Source organism: Nanorana parkeri, unplaced genomic scaffold, assembly GCF_000935625.1.
Source record: "Nanorana parkeri isolate BGI_ZX_2015 unplaced genomic scaffold, ASM93562v1 scaffold968, whole genome shotgun sequence".
Lineage (NCBI taxonomy): Eukaryota > Metazoa > Chordata > Amphibia > Anura > Dicroglossidae > Nanorana > Nanorana parkeri.
In genome coordinates, this window is record NW_017307236.1 from 520,650 (window position 1) to 541,115 (window position 20,466).

The window sequence follows — 20,466 nt, forward strand, 5'->3', positions numbered from 1 at the left end:
ATCTCGACAGTAATGTCGGGATCTGTCCTGGCTGTGGCGGTCTCAGTATATCACGAACTATAGCCCGCTATATACTGAGCCTTGGGTCACGGGAGGACGCTCGTATATGTCCTCCCGTGACCCTTAGGAGAACTATGGGGAAAAACATTTACCCCATAGTTCTCATTTAATAATGTCATAAGGACAACTTCTGTACTAAAATATTTTCTATGCAGCACTTTATGATGGAAAATGTACCAATTGCAGATCACAAGCTCAGCAAGAGTCTACCGTCAATCAGAGCTCCTGGAAAGAATGAGTGATTCAATAGGGGAATGCAAAAGGTAAATGTGACTTTGGGCTGCTGCTTCTATTTGTATTTAGTATATTGGCTTGAAGTCGTCCCATAAAAAAGTGAAGTGAAAGAGTTTTTAGCTATTTTATTAAGAAAAGGTTAATATTCCTCGTACACAAAATAAACTGTAACACACAGACAACACCAGAAACATCCATGCGTGCAGCCACACAACTCACCATACATTTGCCCAAACACACGCATATCACGGGGGTCTCTGTCACAAGCCGGAAGTCTCTGTGGGGGGAGGGGAGGGTTGGGGGGTTTTGCTTTCTCCAGCGGTTGGAAGAGACACCACTATATATTTCTGCATTCCGCTGCTGCCACCGGTCGCTGAGCCCCCCACAACGCTGCTCTGACCGCCGGACACAAGTTTGACGATGGGTTGGACTCCAGGGGGGCACGTTGTGGATGGGGAAGGGCCGCTTGAAGAGGTCAGAACCTGTAAGGAAAGACGCAGAGAGATCAGACGCGCTCTGATACAAAAAGACAAAAGTGGAAAATGTAGCAGGAATGTACAGGCACAAAAGAAGCAGGAGAAAGGGATGCAGGAATGTACAGGCACAAAAGAAGCAGGGAGAGAGGAGTCAATGGGGAAAAAGCGCGGCGTGAAAGAAAGGAGAGGGAGCGCAGCGTAAAGGAAAGGAGAGGGAGCGCGGCGTAAAGGAAAGGAGAGGGAGCGCGGCGTGAAGGAAAGGAGAGGGAGCGCGGCGTGAAGGAAAGGAGAGGGAGCGCGGCGTGAAGGAAAGGAGAGGGAGCGCGGCGTGAAGGAAAGGAGAGGGAGCGCAGCGTGAAGGAAAGGAGAGGGTGCGCAGCGTGAAGGAAAGGAGAGGGAGCGCAGCGTGAAGGAAAGGAGAGGGAGCGCAGCGTGAAGGAATGGGAGCGCAGCGTGGAGCCCGAAGGTAAGGAGATGGGGAGCGGAGCCCGGGGCTAAGGAGATGGGGAGCGGATCGGGGGGGTAAGGAGATGGGGAGCAGAGCAAGAGATGGGAGAGGGGGGACAGCGCAAGGAAAGGGAGAGCAGAATGAGGGAAGGGAAAGGAGACAGGGCACGAGGAATGGGTGAGGTTGTACAGAGTGAAGGAAGAAGGAGGCAGCACGGTGCCAGGAAAAGAAGACTCAGGAGAGAATTGTTGTATGCTGCACCTGACAACAGACAAGCTGGAAGTGTGCACAAAGCAGGGTACCCCTATACAAACCATGATCATGTGACCAGGCTCTGGAGGAAAGCAGAATTTGTTTTCACAGAAATAGGTAAGTTTTTTATGTCTTATTGATCACAGCCAGGAGTCATTTTTACTTTCAAGGTCCATTCTAGTCAGATGCAGTAAATGTGCACACTCCCTTTATATACGTGTGCGCCTTGATTCTTACAGCTGTCAAAAGTCATAAAAAGAAAAGGACCCCAATGGTCTCGGCTCCAAGAGTTTTCATCCCATGTAAAAATCTTTGTGTGCGATACTTTCAGCACTCAGAAGGGCCCATCATTTCCATCTAGTTAACACCCACATGACCCAATCATGATAAGGAATGCAGATTGATTGTTTTTATCCTGAGACACTTTAGACTGAGAAGGCGGTGCTATAAAACATAGGCAGAGTACTAGTAACATAACAGGAGGACATCAGGCAGAGATCAGGGAGAGAAGGATGAGGCGTTAGTGATGAGACAGAGAAATGGTACAGAAAAAAGACACACAGAACACAATGAGCAGTTACCTGGGTCCCGCTGCTCCCGGCTGAAGACACCACAATGAACTTGGTGGGTGGTGGTGAAGGCTGAGAAGGGGTGGCCGGCCGGGCACTCATTAAGGTCTGTACGGGCAAAGTCAAGGACCCAGGCACCTTAATTATCCCTGGTGTACGAGGGGATGGCGTGATGGAGCCGGAGGACGGCTGAGAGAGGGTGAGTGTAGGACGAGGCTGAGAGAGAAGTTACAAAAAAAAAAAAAGGATGATGGTAGAGAAAGAGGCGGGATTAGAAGAGAGACATAAAAAAAATAACTCATTAGGGGCAACACACCATCATGGCTTCCACACAGCAGCCCGGGTCACATGACTACCGGGGGAAATGATAAGACATTTGATAACTTCTACAACACGATGTAGAGCTAAAATATCATGTAAAGGGTTACCTGTGTGACTGTCAGAGTAGTCCGGTTCACCTGGGGCCCCTGCAAAGCACTCTGGGCCCTAGCCTTCATCACGTGAGAGCACAGAGTGGGACCCAGGAAGGCATAATCAGTACGGTATGCCTCTGGGACATCCGGAGGGGAGCGTAATTTCACCAGGACTGGAGCTGTGTGTTTCTGAAACAGAAAAAAATGGCATTTCAGTGATTTGTGTGCCTCTAAAACATATGTATTAAAAAGTAGGGATGCACAGATACTTTTCGAGTACCAGTGCAAACACTTGGCATTTTCATGAGAACTACAAGGGTTGCGGCGGTTGCAGCTGGGACCTGGCTCTGGCGCTCCACCACTGTCCTGAAATCATTAGTCTGTATTGTTGTAGAAAAACTGTCACATGACAACAAAAATGTATCAGTACTCGTACTTGTAAGTACTCGGCAAGTACCAGTACTCGCAAAACTGGTATCTGTGCATCCCTTTATTTATATTTATAAAAACAAAATCGTACATTAAAACAGAGATGTACAAATCCCGGGAGCTCCGTGTGCTCCTTACACATGACAGCTGCCTCCTAATTTTTGAATCTTTCTCTAGTGTAGTCTTGGAGCTCAAAAGTATCAGTACATGTACTCATACTTCTACCGAGTACTGTACTTGGTATCTGTGCATCCCTATTAAAAAGTAACAATTCTGGAAGCAAAAGGCAAGCCGAGAGCGAGGCCAGAAGCCAGTATTGTCTGTGATCTGCCTGCAGCGGTCTCCACATTACTGACTCACTGTGCATTATTCTGTCTCTGTGTCCAGGTGGCCATCTTGGTAGAGGCCGGGCTTTACTGCCTCATTTCAGAACCTCCGGTATGGAGAACAGTGAGGAGCACAGTAGTGACATCATTAAATCTCACTTTAAGGCCTCATTCACACAGCGTTAACTTGGTCCCTACACGCCCGTGCGGCATGCACACCTGTATCGGGCCGTTCCCTTGAGGGACAGGTGACTGCACACAGCAGCCTGTTATTCCCTATGGGCTTGAAGAGAGAGAAAAAAAAGCTCCTCATCTGCCCCAGAACCCACCAAGGAGATGAGCAGAGACATGGATGGCTTCCTGGCCAATCAGGAAGCCGTGTGTCGCGTCATTATGCGGCGCCCGGCTTCCTGATTGGCCAGAAAGCCGGCTCCATGCTTTCTCATCACCTAGTGACGAGAAGAATGGAGACGGCTTCCATGCTAATCAGGAAGCCGGGGGGCGAGCCATTACATGCTGCCTGGCTTTCTTAATGGGACTTCCGGTATCGGTATTCTGTATCAGCGAGTACTGGAAAACTCGTACTCGTTACCGGGAAACCGGTAACGGTGCATCCCTAATATCTACCATACAGCACACACACAGAAACGCACACTGGAATGCGTGTATTTACCAGCAGGAGGCTTTGAACATGGTCGGCCCCAATCTTGTCGATGTTGGCTATAACCGGACCTTCTAGGACCGCACGTAGTCGCTCTCCTTCCACCGACAAACGCGGGACGATCAGAGTTTTGATGACCTTATAGAAAGAGAAAATGAAGATCAGATGCATAGTAAGACGATAAGCTGCCCGGTCCTTCCGATTATATAAAACCCGCCGTAACTCACATCGGGTCCCAGTTCTGCAAGACCGGCGATGGACCCGTATCGGGTGGTCCAGGGAGTGCGATCGTCGACCAAACTCTGTGATAACAGGACAAGAAATAACATCAAGAACACAGGAGGGAACTCAAGGCTGCAAGGGGAAATTTATCATGAAGGGTGCAATATGTTCCCTGCAAACTTTCAATGCCACTATATAACCCTTTGACGCTGCAGCAGATAACTTGAGCCCACCTTCAATTCCTGTCTTAATGACTTTAATCATTCCTCAATCTCCTCCCTTTCGGATTCATACTGTCACTGCCCGCCTCTCACAGCGATTCGCTTTCTCAGCCATGAAATAGTGCGTTGCTGAACTTTATATGAAAGACCACATTCCCAGCATCCCTATAGATGTGTATGTTTCTCCTTGCTGGCCACTGGGTGCTGCAGATTTTAGCTGTGAAATCTGCTCATCGGCTACTCTAGTAAATTCTAGGAGTGTAATCAAGCAACTTGCCAGCAGACTGCACAGCTAAACTCTGCAGCACCTAGTGGCCAGCAGGAAGAAGCATTTACATCTGAAGGGATGCTGGGGATGCGTTTTTCATATAGTGCTCTTGAAAAAGAATCTGAAGGCAGCTGTTCATGGATATATATGAGAACTAGAGACCCTGCACATCAGAGTATCTATTTGTGTCTATTTAAATAAAGTAACTCTTATTTTTGACCATTTACTCTATTTTATTACATATTCTGCATTGCCAGACTATTTTTGTATAGTACACAACTTTTTTTTTTTTCAATGTTGGTGCGTGGAAGGTTTTTGGAGGAATTTACTGGGCCCTGGCCTCACTAAGGTTGAGAACCTCTGATACAATGTATTAATCTTCTCTCTACCTTGGTAAACGTTTTGGTTATCCTGGATTGGATGTTGTTGGTCGTAGTGCTGAAGTTCTTGCAGATCTGTGCGATGAGACGAGCGGCAAAGTCTCTTAATGCCCAGTGATTGTCCACATCTGGCCGCAGGCAAAGCTGTCGGCTGACGATACACGTCATCACGGCTGGGATGAGTTCATGTAGCTGGAAGAGATTAAATCAAAGTCATAAGCATCGTGGTGGCTTAGTGGTTATCCCTGTGCAGCACTTGTCCCGGGGTTCAACTCTCAGCGGGGGCTACGGATTTCGAGAGGGATTCACTCGCCGCCCAGCTTCATGATTAGCCAGGAAGCCGTCTCCATGTAACGAAGAAGCATGGAGCCGGCTTTCTGGTTGGCCAGCTTCCCGACCAATCAGGAAGCCGGGCGACGACTCATTACATGCCGCCCCCACCCTGATTGGCCAGGTAGCCAGCTCCATGGTGACTCGGCACCCGGCTTCCTGATACCGGAAGCTCCGGTATCGGGATTAGTATGGGGAGCATTTGGACGAGTACTCGCCCAAATACTTGGTATCGGCATCGATACCAGTAATTAAGACAGGCAGCAGAGCGAATCTGTTTTATCATTGCAGTGTCTCCCTACTTACGTATTTCTCCAGGTACAGCGTGGGGTTGTCCATCAGAGCTTTTACCATTCGCATGAGATAAATAAGCAACGCCAGATTATTCTGTACAACATTCACTCGCACCTATAAAAAAAAGAGCAGAGATTATGTATACAAAACAAAAATGAGCACAGAGCTTCGAAAGTGAAAAATTAGTAATGTGAGAGGCCACGAAGCCTTATTACAAAGGTTCAAGCCGACTGCCGGGGCCAACAGCTAAATACAAAGTTAAACCAAGTATATGTGCTCAATATCTGATTCTGTTCAGCCTGTCTTGTAACTCATGAACCCCAGCCAGCCAGGGGTCAATACACTAGCTTTAATGCCTTTCTCACCGGCAGCACACTTATGTTTCCTGAACTCCACCACCATTCGGCTTTGATGCCAAAGTATGAAAGATGGTACTTCTCTAATATTCCATAATAACACTAATGTTTGCCCGGAGATGAGCTTTAAGGATCTCAATTAAAAAGGAGGTTAGAATAAACTTAATACTCACCCCTTCTGATATGAAAGTGCTAAACCGGGGAAGCATCTGGTACAGGCCAGGGTCAGTGGCAATACTCTGTAGTGCTTCCTGCAGGAAGAAGAATGGTCAGAATACAAGTGTCACATATATCTTTACAATCCCAAGAGACCACCAAAGTCCTTGTTCATGCTTACATCATTTCTTACCTGAAGTTCTAAAATCATATTCCCGACTAGACTCTCACGTCTATATTTAAACAGAAATTCTGCAGCAAGGTTTATTGACCCCTCCCATTACCTCTAATCTACTGGCACATGTCACACAGCCTCTTTTTCTGTTTGGACTCCATACACCCATATCAAGAATAATCCCGACATTTCCTGTGAAAAGGTCATCCATCTTTGAACTGAAGAATGGACGACCTTTTGTAATAAAAGAGGTGGGTCTTGTAGTGCAATGGATGGCACCACTACTCTAAGAGTGTACCGTATTTTGCGCTCTATAAGGCGCACCGGTACATAGGACTCAGGCCGTTTCTGTGACAGAAGCTGTGACAGAAGCTGCAGTAACTGACTGCTGAGACAGGTGGCGCTGTGATTACAGCTCCACAGTATCAGTGAACACACAGACCAGACGAAAAATGGATGTTCTTCGTCTGCTTTAGGGGCTCTATGGTAAGCTCCTATCCCGTGGTCACAGGTCCCCAGAGGAGCGGGGGACCCGAAAACCACGGCGGAGTTTTGCAAAGATTTATTGTCACATAGCTCGAATAACCCACTTTTCGGAGCCTCGCAGGGTCCTCTTCCTCAAGGCGATTCAGTGACAAGATTACTACTACTGTACAGGGCTGTGCGATAGGTTGGAGCTTGATAATAACAGAACAATAAGGGTGCTGTATACAGAAACCACTCAGGTGTCTGTGCATGATCATGCGTCTACATACCGCTCTCTTGGCTTCACAAGAACCAACACAGGCCTCAGTGATCTCCTTGTAATACAACTGCTGTTCCACGGACAGTTCATGTATGCTGCGTGGCTTTAGCTTCAGAGGGGTACCTTCTATAATGGTGTTCTTCTTCTCCTTACCTGGGTGACAGAAAAAGACAGGTAAGTGACTGGCAGATAGATCAAGGATCCCGAACACACATAGACACACAACGCTAACCTTTACCCTCCACAGCATTTGCCCCTTGTCCTTTCCCTTTCAGCCCTGCTTCCTCTTGTCCTGGCTTGGCAGCTTTCAAGGGCTCAGTGGCCTCCATCTTCTGCTGCTCCTTCGGGACTACAGGGAGAAAGAGGAGATGAGTGAAACATCCTGTGATACAGAGCAGAGGTGCCAGAGGTAAAAGCAGATGAAGAGCAAAAAATCAGGAGGAGAGAAGAAGAGGGACGGGAAAGGAAGAGGGACGGGAGAAGTCGGGAAAGGAAGAGGGACGGGAGAAGTCGGGAAAGGAAGAGGGACGGGAGAAGTCGGGAAAGGAAGAGGGACGGGAGAAGTCGGGAAAGGAAGAGGGACGGGAGAAGTCGGGAAAGGAAGAGGGACGGGAGAAGTCGGGAAAGGAAGAGGGACGGGAGAAGTCGGGAAAGGAAGAGGGACGGGAGAAGTCGGGAAAGGAAGAGGGACGGGAGAAGTCGGGAAAGGAAGAGGGACGGGAGAAGTCGGGAAAGGAAGAGGGACGGGAGAAGTCGGGAAAGGAAGAGGGACGGGAGAAGTCGGGAAAGGAAGAGGGACGGGAGAAGTCGGGAAAGGAAGAGGGACGGGAGAAGTCGGGAAAGGAAGAGGGACGGGAGAAGTCGGGAAAGGAAGAGGGACGGGAGAAGTCGGGAAAGGAAGAGGGACGGGAGAAGTCGGGAAAGGAAGAGGGACGGGAGAAGTCGGGAAAGGAAGAGGGACGGGAGAAGTCGGGAAAGGAAGAGGGACGGGAGAAGTCGGGAAAGGAAGAGGGACGGGAGAAGTCGGGAAAGGAAGAGGGACGGGAGAAGTCGGGAAAGGAAGAGGGACGGGAGAAGTCGGGAAAGGAAGAGGGACGGGAGAAGTCGGGAAAGGAAGAGGGACGGGAGAAGTCGGGAAAGGAAGAGGGACGGGAGAAGTCGGGAAAGGAAGAGGGACGGGAGAAGTCGGGAAAGGAAGAGGGACGGGAGAAGTCGGGAAAGGAAGAGGGACGGGAGAAGTCGGGAAAGGAAGAGGGACGGGAGAAGTCGGGAAAGGAAGAGGGACGGGAGAAGTCGGGAAAGGAAGAGGGACGGGAGAAGTCGGGAAAGGAAGAGGGACGGGAGAAGTCGGGAAAGGAAGAGGGACGGGAGAAGTCGGGAAAGGAAGAGGGACGGGAGAAGTCGGGAAAGGAAGAGGGACGGGAGAAGTCGGGAAAGGAAGAGGGACGGGAGAAGTCGGGAAAGGAAGAGGGACGGGAGAAGTCGGGAAAGGAAGAGGGACGGGAGAAGTCGGGAAAGGAAGAGGGACGGGAGAAGTCGGGAAAGGAAGAGGGACGGGAGAAGTCGGGAAAGGAAGAGGGACGGGAGAAGTCGGGAAAGGAAGAGGGACGGGAGAAGTCGGGAAAGGAAGAGGGATGGGAGAAGAAGGGAAAGGAAGAGGGACGGGAGAAGTCGGGAAAGGAGAAAGACGGGAGAAGAAAGGAGGATATGAAAAGAAATAAGGATGGATGAAAAAAGAAAAGGAGATGAATGGAAGAAGACATAAGGTTAAAGGAGAAGGATGGAAAAATAGAAAAACTGATAGTAAAAAGGACAAACATACAAGTAAGGGAAGCTCTGATGGGGTGGAGAATAGTGAATGGAAGAAGAGAATGAACAAAGGACTGCAAGAAGCAATGTCACCTGGAGGAGGATTCTCTGGAATGGCCGGCTGAACTCCTTCGATACTCAACCAATGAGCTGAAAAACACACAAACAGAAGATCAGTAATAAGGGAAAGCTGCAACAACAGGTGATGACAAGTCCCTAAGAAACCTCTCTTTTAACCATAGATCAAGGCAAAATTAAAAAAAAAAAAGTGCAATACATTTCCCCATGTTTTATCCTTTTAAACATACTGCAAGTACAAAAAAATAACAGATGATGTGCCAGAAATATAGAGTGCTCCTCCCTTTGCCTTTGACATAACACAGTGCTCTGAATGTCTAACCACATGGTGTCAGCCCTGCCTACTTCACTTCTGATGTATTTGCAAAGGACACAGATCTCTCCTCATCTCCCCCACCTTGTGCACAGGCAGTCAGAATGGTTATCATGAGGAGGTGGATTCTATATTGGCTTGTGATCACTACTCGCTAAGAAGTTTATAGGTGCATTAAGACTTTCTAGAGATAGAGGTCTTTTGAAGTTGGCGAGTCAGGATTGCACTGGTTGGTTGAGTGCATGTTTTGCAGTGTTTAAAGATTACTCATACATCACTGCACTATCTTGAAGGTTTCATCTGATGGAAAATATGAACTGCGAGATATGGTTCATGTGGCACGTTAGATGTATAATGTTTATTTTGTTTTACTTTGTGTCATGTTACATTAGATTAGTGTGTAGATTGTAACACTGTATTCTAGCTATACAATGCTACAATAGCTGTACTGCTAATATTGCATCTAGCTATTTATTCCTTATTGTTTTTACTCATCAAACACATCAGCTGGGTTATGATAGGGTACACTGCACAGATCAGGGTTATTCCATTTTACATGTATAGATGTAGAAAAAGTAAACATTCTGTCAAGATTTCAATATTGCTCATGACCCCATTGTATAGACTTCACCTCCCTTCTTGTCCCTGTGACCTAATGACAGGAAATGTGGGAGCTGCTGTCATTGGAACAGGAAGACATAGGCGGTAATAATAATCTGACAGTGGTTAGGAATCATTGAGAGCACTGCCCATAAGAGAATAAAATACAAAATTAGAGGCAGGTCATTTCTTACCTTTCAATGAGACATCCAGAGGCACTCGAGGAAGTGGGGTGCTGATTATATCACACAGATCAATCTCTTTCTCCTCATAAAAGTGAAGTTCCCGCCCTCCCCCGCTGGCGTAGCGGAACGGCAGAAATTCCTTAGCATGGAAACCGTATATAGGCTGCAAGAGAGGAAAACATTACTGGAGTAATAAGTACATATAGATAGTAACAAGTCATCTTTTTTTTTTTTGAATATAATTTTTATTGACAAAGCAGAGAAAGTCACGGGTTCAAACCCGTCATACAAATATCAAACATTCGTACAACAGTACATGGCATAAAATAAAAACATATTAGACGTATATCAACGAATATCATCTAACCAGAAACCATCACAATTAAATTCCCAGGAGGGGTACCCGTCCCCTAACGATGACTATGGATGGAATATATATATCACGGTTATGGTACACAGTAGAATACATTGGAAGCGGGTATCTAGAGAGCTTGCTACCAAGTGTGTAGAGAGTGAAGTACAGCACGAGGTTTTACAGAACAACAAGTCATCTTTGTCTTTATAAAGATTATATATAAAGAGGAAGTCAGTCCAAGATGTGTTTTTATTTATTTTCTGCTTAGCTTTGGATAGAGCGAGACCTCTATCAAGCTTTTGTCATGGTACTGACCCCACTGGGGAGATCTCACTTCCTGCTATGGTCACTAGTGCCACCATAGAGACAGAGAACATTTTCTCCAACTGAGACAATGATATCAACAATACAAAAAAAAAAACAACTTTCATATAATAGTGTGCGGGAGGGTTAGTATCTTTATCACTTTTGTTATTTCCCTCTTTGCCCCCCCTGAGGAGATCAAGTAAGGAGAAATCTCTCCAGGGGACACACACCAAAAACTTGACAGAGGTTCCAATTCTTCCCCGTTGTATCCAAAGCGAAATTAAAAAAACGGAGTTAGGTACCTGGTAACGTCTTTGCCATGAATCTTCCAGGACAGCACAGGAGAGGGGACATCACCCTATAGGAAGTGGTAGTTAAACCGCAGGATTTACACCCCACCCCCGTGTATGGTACCCACATATGGTATGTCTCTCCTGTGCTGTCCCGTGCTGTATTCACGCACGTCTGTTTCCACCAATGATCCAGCCAGAAGTGTGTCATCCGCACCTCCTACAGGAAATACGTCACCAGTGGAAATGCACTGCCACGTACGCTGAGTGGGATGGACCAGAAGAAGAGCCCCTATCCATTTGAACGGCATTGTAGGAAGCCCTCCCCTCTGTGAGAACAGGGTCTATGGAAAATTTGATTAGTCCCCATGGGGGTACCATTGGAAGGGGGGGGGGATAAACCCTGAGGCTTGACTACCACATCCTACACCGTGGTGTCCCCTCTCCTGTGCTGTCATGGAGCACGCATCATAAGGAGCTACTATAAGCTTTATAAACCAGAAAGAATCTTCAGTGGCCTCCCTGATTTAGTTTCATGCTCTTACAGGGGTCTGACTTCATGGCTAAGCACCGCCACCTGCAGCATTGACCCTAGTATGTACGTGTATGTGAGATAGGGACCTTAGATTGTAAGCTCCTTGGGGAAGGGACTGAATTTACAGTATGAGGATTGTCCACAAAGACAAAACTGTCTGAATTAAAAACTCCTATAAAAAAAAAGTATTTGTTTTATTTTCTTATAAGGGGCCCCTAGGTGCGATTCAATATAATTATCTGTTCTGCCTCATAGTAAGACGTCAATGCTGTCCATCTGAGGCTGCTGCTCCGTGTGTATGTAAGCAATGTTTTCCTGTTACCTCCACATTCTTCAGTTTCAGAGCGGCGTCAATGTCATTGGGGGTGAGTTTCTGCCTCTTGCCAACATGCATAAATTTCATAGCATCCTGCAGGGGAAGAGGAATGAGTTAGATGTTTGATAGGTAGAGAATATAAACGCTGAACTCATATAAGGGAGCGGTTTTACCTGCCAAACGATTGGTATAACTGTTCATCTATTCCTGAAACTTACACAGCTCCGCCACGCAGCTGGGCAGGAGATCTGATTTTTCCTCTGCTGGAGTTAAGTAACACTTACAGGTCTCGTCTTTCCCAGCCTGTGACTGGACAGCATAGGGCAGGGATGGCCAAACTCCGGCCCTCCAGCTGTGGTGAAACAACAAATCTCATGAAGCATCTCTCTCCGGGAGTCATGTCTGTGGCTGTCAGAATCTTGCAAAGCCTCATGGGATTCGTAGTTCCACCACAGCTGGAGGGCCGCAGTTTGGCCATCCCCGGCATAAGGGAAGCGGCAGACTGATGGGCAGATCTCTCTGTCACTCTACACTGCAACAAAATGCATTAGCTCCTTGTGCTGCTTCTCCCACTCCCAAGTCTAAGCTCTGCTGTAGAGGGGACTGCAGAAAGCTGATATCAAGTCATATTCAGGTTCTTACACTGCCTCAGTTTAAAAATAATACACTTAATGATGTGTTAATGAATACGGAGCTGCATTCATGTGTGTATTTTATATCTACCTGAACTTTACTTTTCAGGTTACAAGGCATTAGAAATTGTAAATAAAGCCTTAACCAGTTGACATCCGCGGTGTTAAACCCCCTATGCATACAGTGAGAAGAGCTTGGATGTTGAGGACTTCAGATCTTTTTCCAGGTGTTGCTGTAGTGCATCATTCCACACGGCTCCCTTTTTTTGATACTTTTTACTTTTATTTTCTACTGGTGATCCTGTCGGTAACACACTTCCTGTTCTAGGGTGACATCAATCACTCACCGTACTACGTCTATAGAGGAGCACTTCTCCCTCTCCTCATCTCCATAACAGAGGAGAGGTGCCAAGTAGAAATCTAAGAGTCTAAGCTCACATGGGCAGGGCCCTCCTTATCTCCTTGTCTTGAGGGCCTGTTCACACGACGTCCATTTTCTGTGCTGACCTGATCCGTACGCTCCTGCACTCAAAATGCATCCCAATGTATCCCTGTGTGTTTTATGGGCTACAGTTCTCACGTGCGCAGTCCGTTCAGCTTACGACAGAAAAATACTGCATGTCACATTTTGCACGGTCAGGAAACGCAAACGCATCAAAAACGCACTGCATCAGTAGCACCGCGTCTGCAGATCCGGACCTGATCAGGACCCGAAACTCATGTGAACAGGCCCTGAACTGTATTGTAAAGAGTTTCGCAAACTGTATAATAATAATGACATTTTTGTCTTCCATGAATGTGTTCTTCTTTTGTAATTCAATGGTGCGGCCACCATAAAATCACTGTCAGGAACCTGCATAAAAGGGCTCAGTGTCCCTTTTTTCCTGTTTGTACGACCAGTGGCCGCTGTGCCTGTGACTTCCTTAAGCAACTTGTTGTTTAACATTCCCTCTGCAGTTCTTTCTTTACAAGCTGCGACATAATTACATCAGCACTGGCTGCAGTGGGAGGACAAAGGCGCCTCAGACTCCTGCCCACCATACCATAACACCACGATTGACAGACCAAGAGACTCCTGGTCTGCCCTGCCCATACACTTCCAAAGTCCTGCCCACATTAACTCTCATTGACAGCTGCTCTTCCCATTGCATGATGGGAATTGTAGTTTATTCCAGTTGGCACTGCACAGTGGCAGGAAGTGACACACGCAGCACCTCCTCCCCGCCTCACGCTCACCCACATCCACGATCGTCACAGGGAGGCGGGGAGAAGAAGTAAGGAGGAGCAGGTGTGGACTATAATGTATTGCTGGGATTTGTATTCCTCTATAGCTGATGGAACATTGTGCTGTCCCAGCAATACATTACACACGGTCTGTATAATATATTCCTGGGATTTGTTGTGTTTCTATATAGCTGGTGGTATTCTGCATTGCGTTGTATAGAGGACTACAAAACCCAGCAATAGTACATTATACTTAGCAATGCAGAATACCGCCAGCTATAATGTACTATTGCTGGGATTTGTTGTACTCCTCTATAGCTGGTGGTATCCTGCATTGCACTGTATAATGTACTATTGCTGGGATTTGTTGGTGCCATTCTGCATTGATTGCTGTATAATTTTACACTTTCCATTTCACTATATTGCACACCAAACTTTTTTACTTCCACCGCTCCAAGCTTGCTCCTGTGATGGACTACAATCTCAATACAAACTAGTAGTCCCATCACAGGAGCCATTTTTTAAAATGTATTTTATTTTATATCCGATTAATCGAACGTAATAATCGGCTAACTAATCGATTTTGAAAATAATCGTTAGCTGCAGCTCTAGTCTTACCTATGAAAGATTTTTATCTGCCCCCTTATTTAGCATCAGAAATTACATTATAATTTGCAGTTTTTTCTAATGATGTGACTTTTTTTGAATCTCACACTGGTATGCACACTCAAGAGCTGGGAGACGGCAAGTGTAACTAGTGAACTTCCTTTTGTATCATTTGCCCCTACCTTTTAGATAGTAAGCTCTCAGGGGCCGGACCCTCCTAACCATCTTGTTTTGATTTGTATTGTAACTGTAATATCTTAATGATATTTTAAAGCTCCGAGCACACTGTTGGAGCTATATAAATCCTGCATAACAATAATAATAATAATAATAAAAAGTGTGTGAACTTGGCAGCAAGTATCAGACTTCAGATGATCACTCACATTTGACTCTTAAAGGAGAACTATGACTGTCAGTCACCGGTCCCCGCAGGGATTCCCCCCTCCCCTCTCCAATCCTCCAGCGCTAAGTGGAGGAACAAACAGGGGACTCTGCCGCTAGATAGGCAGAGACAGCTGTCACTCACGCAGCTGGAGGGATCTCAACAGTATTGCCAGGATCTGTCCCGGCTGCGGCGGTCTCAGTATATCGCAAGCAATAGCCGGCTATATACTGAGCTTTGGGTCACGGGAGGAGGTTAGTTTATGTCCTCCCGTGACCCTAAAGGGAACTATAGGGAAAAAACACTTACCCTATAGTTCTCTTTTAAGTTTAAAAGTTAGACTCAGACAAAAGGAAATAACCCCACACAATTATACTCATGTAAAACTGAGCACAACATTTCAATTGCATACACTAAGATGTGACTGGTTCTATTTAATGTTCATGAACACCAGAGATCAAAGCATCTGGTATAAAGTGGCTACAGATTCAGAGTATTCTAGAAACCATCAGACTGTGCCCCTCCATTCTCTCCAACTGAGGTGACCTCTGACCTGAGTGACCTCCTTTATCCGGAAGCTGACTTCTTGTGTGAGCAGCTGGCAGGTCTCCTCTGACATCTGCGACACTCCTATAGACTCGGCAATCACTTTCATGGACTCGCTGGGGAGGAGAGCGTTCCCGATCTTCTTCCCCTCCGCCATAACCAAGGGGATTGTTTGGAGAGCCTGGGAGTATAGAGAGAGACGCAAACAGTATGAACATGGAGGTACGAGAGACATTGTGCTCATTCTTCATCAAAAAGTGGGGGCATGACTGAAACCTGAAGGGTGCGAATAAGGTTCAGAAGGGCAGGATTTTCGGTATGGAGCTAAGATCAAGAACACAGAGACATAACCTCAAAGTAGATGGAGGAAAGTTCAAACTGAACCCTAGAAAGTATTATTTTACTGAAAGAGTAGTTGGTATTTGGAACAGACTTCCAGCAGAGGTAGGGAGTCAGTCAACAGGAAGGGAGTTGAAACACATTTGGGACTCAATGGACCACTTGGTTTTCTTCTAACATCACTCGTCTATGTTTCTTTTAGATTGTAAGCTCTCACGGGCAGGGCCCTCCTAACCCTCTTATCTTGAAATGTATTGTACCTGTTCTGTCTTCCTGTATATTGTAAAGTGTTGCACATCCTGTATAATAATAACTTCTATCACAGGTAGAACTTCTTACATTTTTTTTCTTTTTATAGTAGACAAGAGTCCCTTTAACCACTCGAAGAGCGGGGTGTTAAAACCCCTTCCTGTCCAGGCCATTTTTCAGTATTTAGTGCTGAGGTACACTTCCTGTCCTGCTAACAACTTTTTACCAGACAGGAAGGGAAAATCTCCAACAGCTCTATATTCTCCTGGTGAGCTGGCTGGTAAGTGTGATGAGGACACGGCGCATAGAGACGAGGACACGGTACGCGGCGCATAGAGACGAGGACACGGTACGCGACACGGACCGGTGTATAGAGACGAGGACACGGTACGCGGCGTATAGAGACGAGGACACGGTACGCGGCGTATAGAGACGAGGACACGGTACATGGCGTATAGAGACGAGGACACGGTACATGGCGTATAGAGACGAGGACACGGTACATGGCGTATAGAGACGAGGACACGGTACATGGCGTATAGAGACGAGGACACGGTACATGGCGTATAGAGACGAGGACACGGTACATGGCGTATAGAGACGAGGACACGGTACATGGCGTATAGAGACGAGGACACGGTACATGGCGTATAGAGACGAGGACACGGTACATGGCGTATAGAGACGAGGACACGGTACATGGCGTATAGAGACGAGGACAAGGGTCCGGCGTATAGAGACGAGGACAAGGGTCCGGCGTATAGAGACGAGGACAAGGGTCCGGCGTATAGAGACGAGGACAAGGGTCCGGCGTATAGAGATGAGGACAAGGGTCCGGCGTATAGAGATGAGGACAAGGGTCCGGCGTATAGAGATGAGGACAAGGGTCCGGCGTATAGAGATGAGGACAAGGGTCCGGCGTATAGAGATGAGGACACGGTACACGGCGTACAGAGATGGACATGGGAGCGGTGTAGCAGTATGACAGCTGGACTTTCCATCCATGGCCTGACATCTGCAATAACATGAGAGACACCACTGACAGACCCCAGGCTCAGGGCCTGACCCTGCCAGCTGCCTCACGATCCAAACTGCTCTTATCACACATGATCCCTGATTTCCCCAATGTCCTGTTTATGCAACCCCTCCTTTTTTTTTACATGCTACATTCCTATCTCTGGGCTACACATACCCGCCCTGCACTGACATCTCTATCTAAAACATGAATACAATATTAGTAAATATACATTACATACATGGGACTCTCCAGCTCCTCACATCACTCACCGCAGCTCTCCAGTACGTTCCCCTGGATCACTTCCGGTTACCAGGTAAACTTCCGGTTGTGTCTGCAAGGTCCTGTACCTCTGTGACGGAGCTATATTCCAACCGTGCTTACAAATAGAGTAAAAATGACTTTCAGACGGTCCACACGGTTCTAAAATATTTTCTGTTTTGTTATTTTCTCGCCGACCCGTAAAGGGGGACACTTGTACGGGTGTCTTATGCCACTTCCAGGACCAGGCTTGGAACGCAGAGCCGGAAGCCGAGGCACGCATGCGTAGAAAAGACGGGTGCGTTTGCAAAAAAGCGACGGTGACTGAAAAGGCCGCGCTGCTCTGGCGCATGCGCACTAGTAAACGTAGAGATTAAACAAAAAAATATATAGGTTTTCCCAGGTTTGCTCTTCGCTTCACTGTTGAACTCGCGTGACCGCCCTGGGCTCGGATTTTGAATTCGCTGAGGAGGCGGTTTGGTAAGCTACATCTTCTAGGGCCGGTGATCGATCAAAACTACGAACTTATCGAGTTGTGGGACCGCATTACTTCCGGTTTCCTCAGAACTACGAGGTTTTTACACAAAACATGTTGTGCACGAGCGCCATCCACGGCATTGCCCTATAGACATAGACCACAGCAATAAAGTAATAAAATGATGTAGGATGACAGTAAGCCAGCGCGTTCTTTATCTCAGGTGCCCCACTCAAGCGGCGGCCATATTGAGTGGGGCACCGGAGATAAAGAACGTGCTGGCTTACTGTCATCCTACATCATTTTATTGCTGCGGTCTAAGTGTATAGGGCAATGCCGTGGAAGGCGCTCGTGCACAACATGTTTTGTGTGCAAACCTCGTAGTTCTGAGGAAACCGGAAGTCATGCGGTCCCACAACTCGATAAGTTCGCACTTTCGACACATCACCGTCTGTGCCAATCAGAAAGCTGATGCGGTTGGCTGTGTGCTGGGTCACGTGATCAGCAGAGAGCGTCCAGCCGCAGAATGGAGGTGAGATGATCAATGGATACATTGTATCTCTCTTCTATCTTCAAAGCCCGCCTTTAAAGAGATCCTGTCACCGCTGAACTTTCTTTAGAGTAACGTAAAGCTCATTTTAAGGCAATCATGGAGTAATTATTTTGGCTCATGATCATTTATTTTCATTAACATAAACACATTTGTATTAGAGTGGGGGAGGGCCATGTTTTTATTGCTATCCGTTACTTCCTGTCTCGGTGACAACCAATCTTTCCATTTCTTGTATGTTTGTCACAGAGGGCAGAAGTGAGGATAAATGTTCGCAATGTGGCCACAGACACACAATTTCAGTCAAGATTCTACTTTATCTCCGCTCCACATTATCTAAAGCTACAAAAAAATGACTGGAAGTGGCCTTTAGAATCAAAACCGATAACACCAACATGCTAATTAAATGATAAAATCAAAGCTTTCCATTTTCATTACGTACCTCATGTAGACCCAATGATGTCATCACTGAGTCTCTGAGCTTCTTTATGCAATGCAGGGAGGTTACCAACATGAGGCAAGAAAGTTAACACGTCAGGTCCTCTCTCGGCTCCATACATCGACTATAGGGTTAGAACATACAAAGTCCACATATGTAGGCCGCCCTGACCTTTCTATGTCCATACGTAGGCCACCCTGACCTTTTTACCTTCTCTTGCAGTATGTGACGTCCCCTCTCTCCACCCATGACATTCCCGGCTCCCCCCATTCGGTCCATATCCTCCTGGAAGGTTACTGCAGGGACGTCGGGGCCGATCGTTTCGAGGCTGACGGCACGGTCACCCTTATCCGTGGCCCGCTGACCGTCCTGGTGGACACCGGCGGCCCGTGGTCCCGCGATATTATCCTGGAGGCTCTGCAGGGCCACGGCGCGGCTCCCGGCGACGTCACCCACGTCATCTGCACCCACGGACACTCCGATCACGCCGGCAACCTCAACCTCTTCCCGAAGGCGGAGATTCTGGTGTCCTACGACCTGTGGCGGGACGGCTCCTACGTCTACCACAACTTCCGCGGAGGAGAACCCTACCTGCTGCCCGGTGGGGAAGGGCTGAAGGTGGTGGCCACGCCAGGTCACACGGGCAGCGATGTAACCCTCCTCGTTCCGGGGACCAGTCTCGGCATGGTGGCCGTGGCCGGGGACGTCTTCGAGCGGGAGGGAGACGAGGACTCTTGGAGAGAACTGAGCGAAAACGCAGAGGTCCAGGAGAAGAGCCGGAGGACTTTGTTGGCTTTGGCCGATGTGATCGTTCCTGGACACGGACCTCCGTTCAGGGTCATTCGGGCTGGGCAGGACCCGGACCCTAAATAAAGCCAATTACAAATGTTCCTCACCGGACATAGAGAGCTCTGGAACCACGAACCATGAAGAACCAATCAGAGTGGTTCAGTTCAGAGTGGCCAATAGATATGGTGAAGGACTCTTCTGAGTAAGAGCTCTGGATGACTTGGTTGAACAATGTATAATTGACATATCTATGGTCAGTGAAAGGATAATGTTGCTTGTGCCAAACTTTTAAAAAGGAAACACTACGGGGTTAACCTATAAACAACCCACAGGGCCCTTCACCCTGCAAATATCTGTGGATGTTCGTTTTGTGCACATAATGGCAAAAACGAACGTTCTTAATATGTTTACTTTTCAGGTCCAATGTATTGTAGTGCAGTACTGCATTTTGGCCATTAGATGGAGCATAGGAAATAAGTAGGCATGTTCTCATACGGATACTTGTATCGGTGACGGTACCGAGTATTTGGGCAAGTACTCGTACTCGCCCAACTGCTCCGATGCCTAGCCCGATACCCGAACTTCCTGTATCAGGAAGCCGGGCAGCGAGTCATTACACACTGCCTGGCTTCCTGATTGGCCTGGGAAGCCAGCTCCATGCTCCCTCATCACTTGGTGTAATGACCCGCCGCCTAGCTTTCTGATTGGTCGGGAAGCTGGCCAATCCGGAAACCAGACAGCGAGTCATTACCCGCCCCCCGGCTTCCTGATTGGCCAGAAAGCCGGCTTCATGCTCCCTCGTCACCTGGTGACGAGGTAACATGGAGGCGGCTTCTTGGCCAATAAGGCTGCCAGGAGATGCCTTGCTTCGTGATTGGTCGAGAAACTGGCCAATCAGGAAGCCAGGCGGCGAGTCTTTACCTGCTTCCTGATCGGCCAGAAAGCCGCCTCCATGCTCTCTCATCACTTGGTGATGAGGGAGGATGGAGCCGGCTCCCCAGCCGGTCAGGGAGCCGGGTGCCCTGTAATGACTCGCTGCCCGGCTTCCTGATTGGTCGAGAAGCTGGCCAATCAGGAAGCCGGGCGCCCTGTAATGACTCACCGCCTGGCTTCCTGATTGGCCAGAAAGCCAGCTCCATGCTCCCTCGTCACCTTGT

At 47.6% G+C, this 20,466-nt stretch overlaps 2 protein-coding genes across 3 annotated transcripts; one reads left to right on the forward strand and one right to left on the reverse strand.

Moving 5' to 3' along the window:
• Nucleotides 1–412: 412 nt before the first annotated feature.
• TAF6 (TATA-box binding protein associated factor 6) lies at nucleotides 413–17,121 on the reverse strand. Of its 2 annotated transcripts, none has more exons than XM_018566679.1 (15): nucleotides 17,068–17,121; nucleotides 15,200–15,373; nucleotides 11,809–11,895; nucleotides 10,010–10,163; nucleotides 8,918–8,974; nucleotides 7,254–7,364; nucleotides 7,026–7,168; nucleotides 6,113–6,190; nucleotides 5,596–5,697; nucleotides 4,969–5,151; nucleotides 4,096–4,170; nucleotides 3,881–4,006; nucleotides 2,468–2,641; nucleotides 2,052–2,255; nucleotides 413–776 (listed from the first exon to the last, which is right to left on the reverse strand). In XM_018566679.1, the coding sequence occupies exons 2-15, from the start codon at nucleotides 15,347–15,349 to the stop codon at nucleotides 555–557; spliced, it is 1,866 nt and encodes a 621-aa protein (XP_018422181.1). In that variant the 5' UTR covers nucleotides 15,350–15,373; nucleotides 17,068–17,121; the 3' UTR covers nucleotides 413–554. The 2 variants fall into 2 exon arrangements, with proteins under 2 accessions (XP_018422181.1, XP_018422180.1); XM_018566678.1 differs by having other exon boundaries at nucleotides 7,248–7,364; nucleotides 17,037–17,104.
• Nucleotides 17,122–18,016: 895 nt separating this feature from the next.
• On the forward strand, nucleotides 18,017–19,568 carry MBLAC1 (metallo-beta-lactamase domain containing 1). Its single transcript, XM_018566680.1, has 3 exons — nucleotides 18,017–18,063; nucleotides 18,743–19,397; nucleotides 19,450–19,568. Exons 1-2 carry the CDS (start codon nucleotides 18,058–18,060, stop codon nucleotides 19,391–19,393), a joined length of 657 nt encoding a protein of 218 aa, XP_018422182.1. The 5' UTR covers nucleotides 18,017–18,057; the 3' UTR covers nucleotides 19,394–19,397; nucleotides 19,450–19,568.
• Nucleotides 19,569–20,466: the final 898 nt, after the last annotated feature.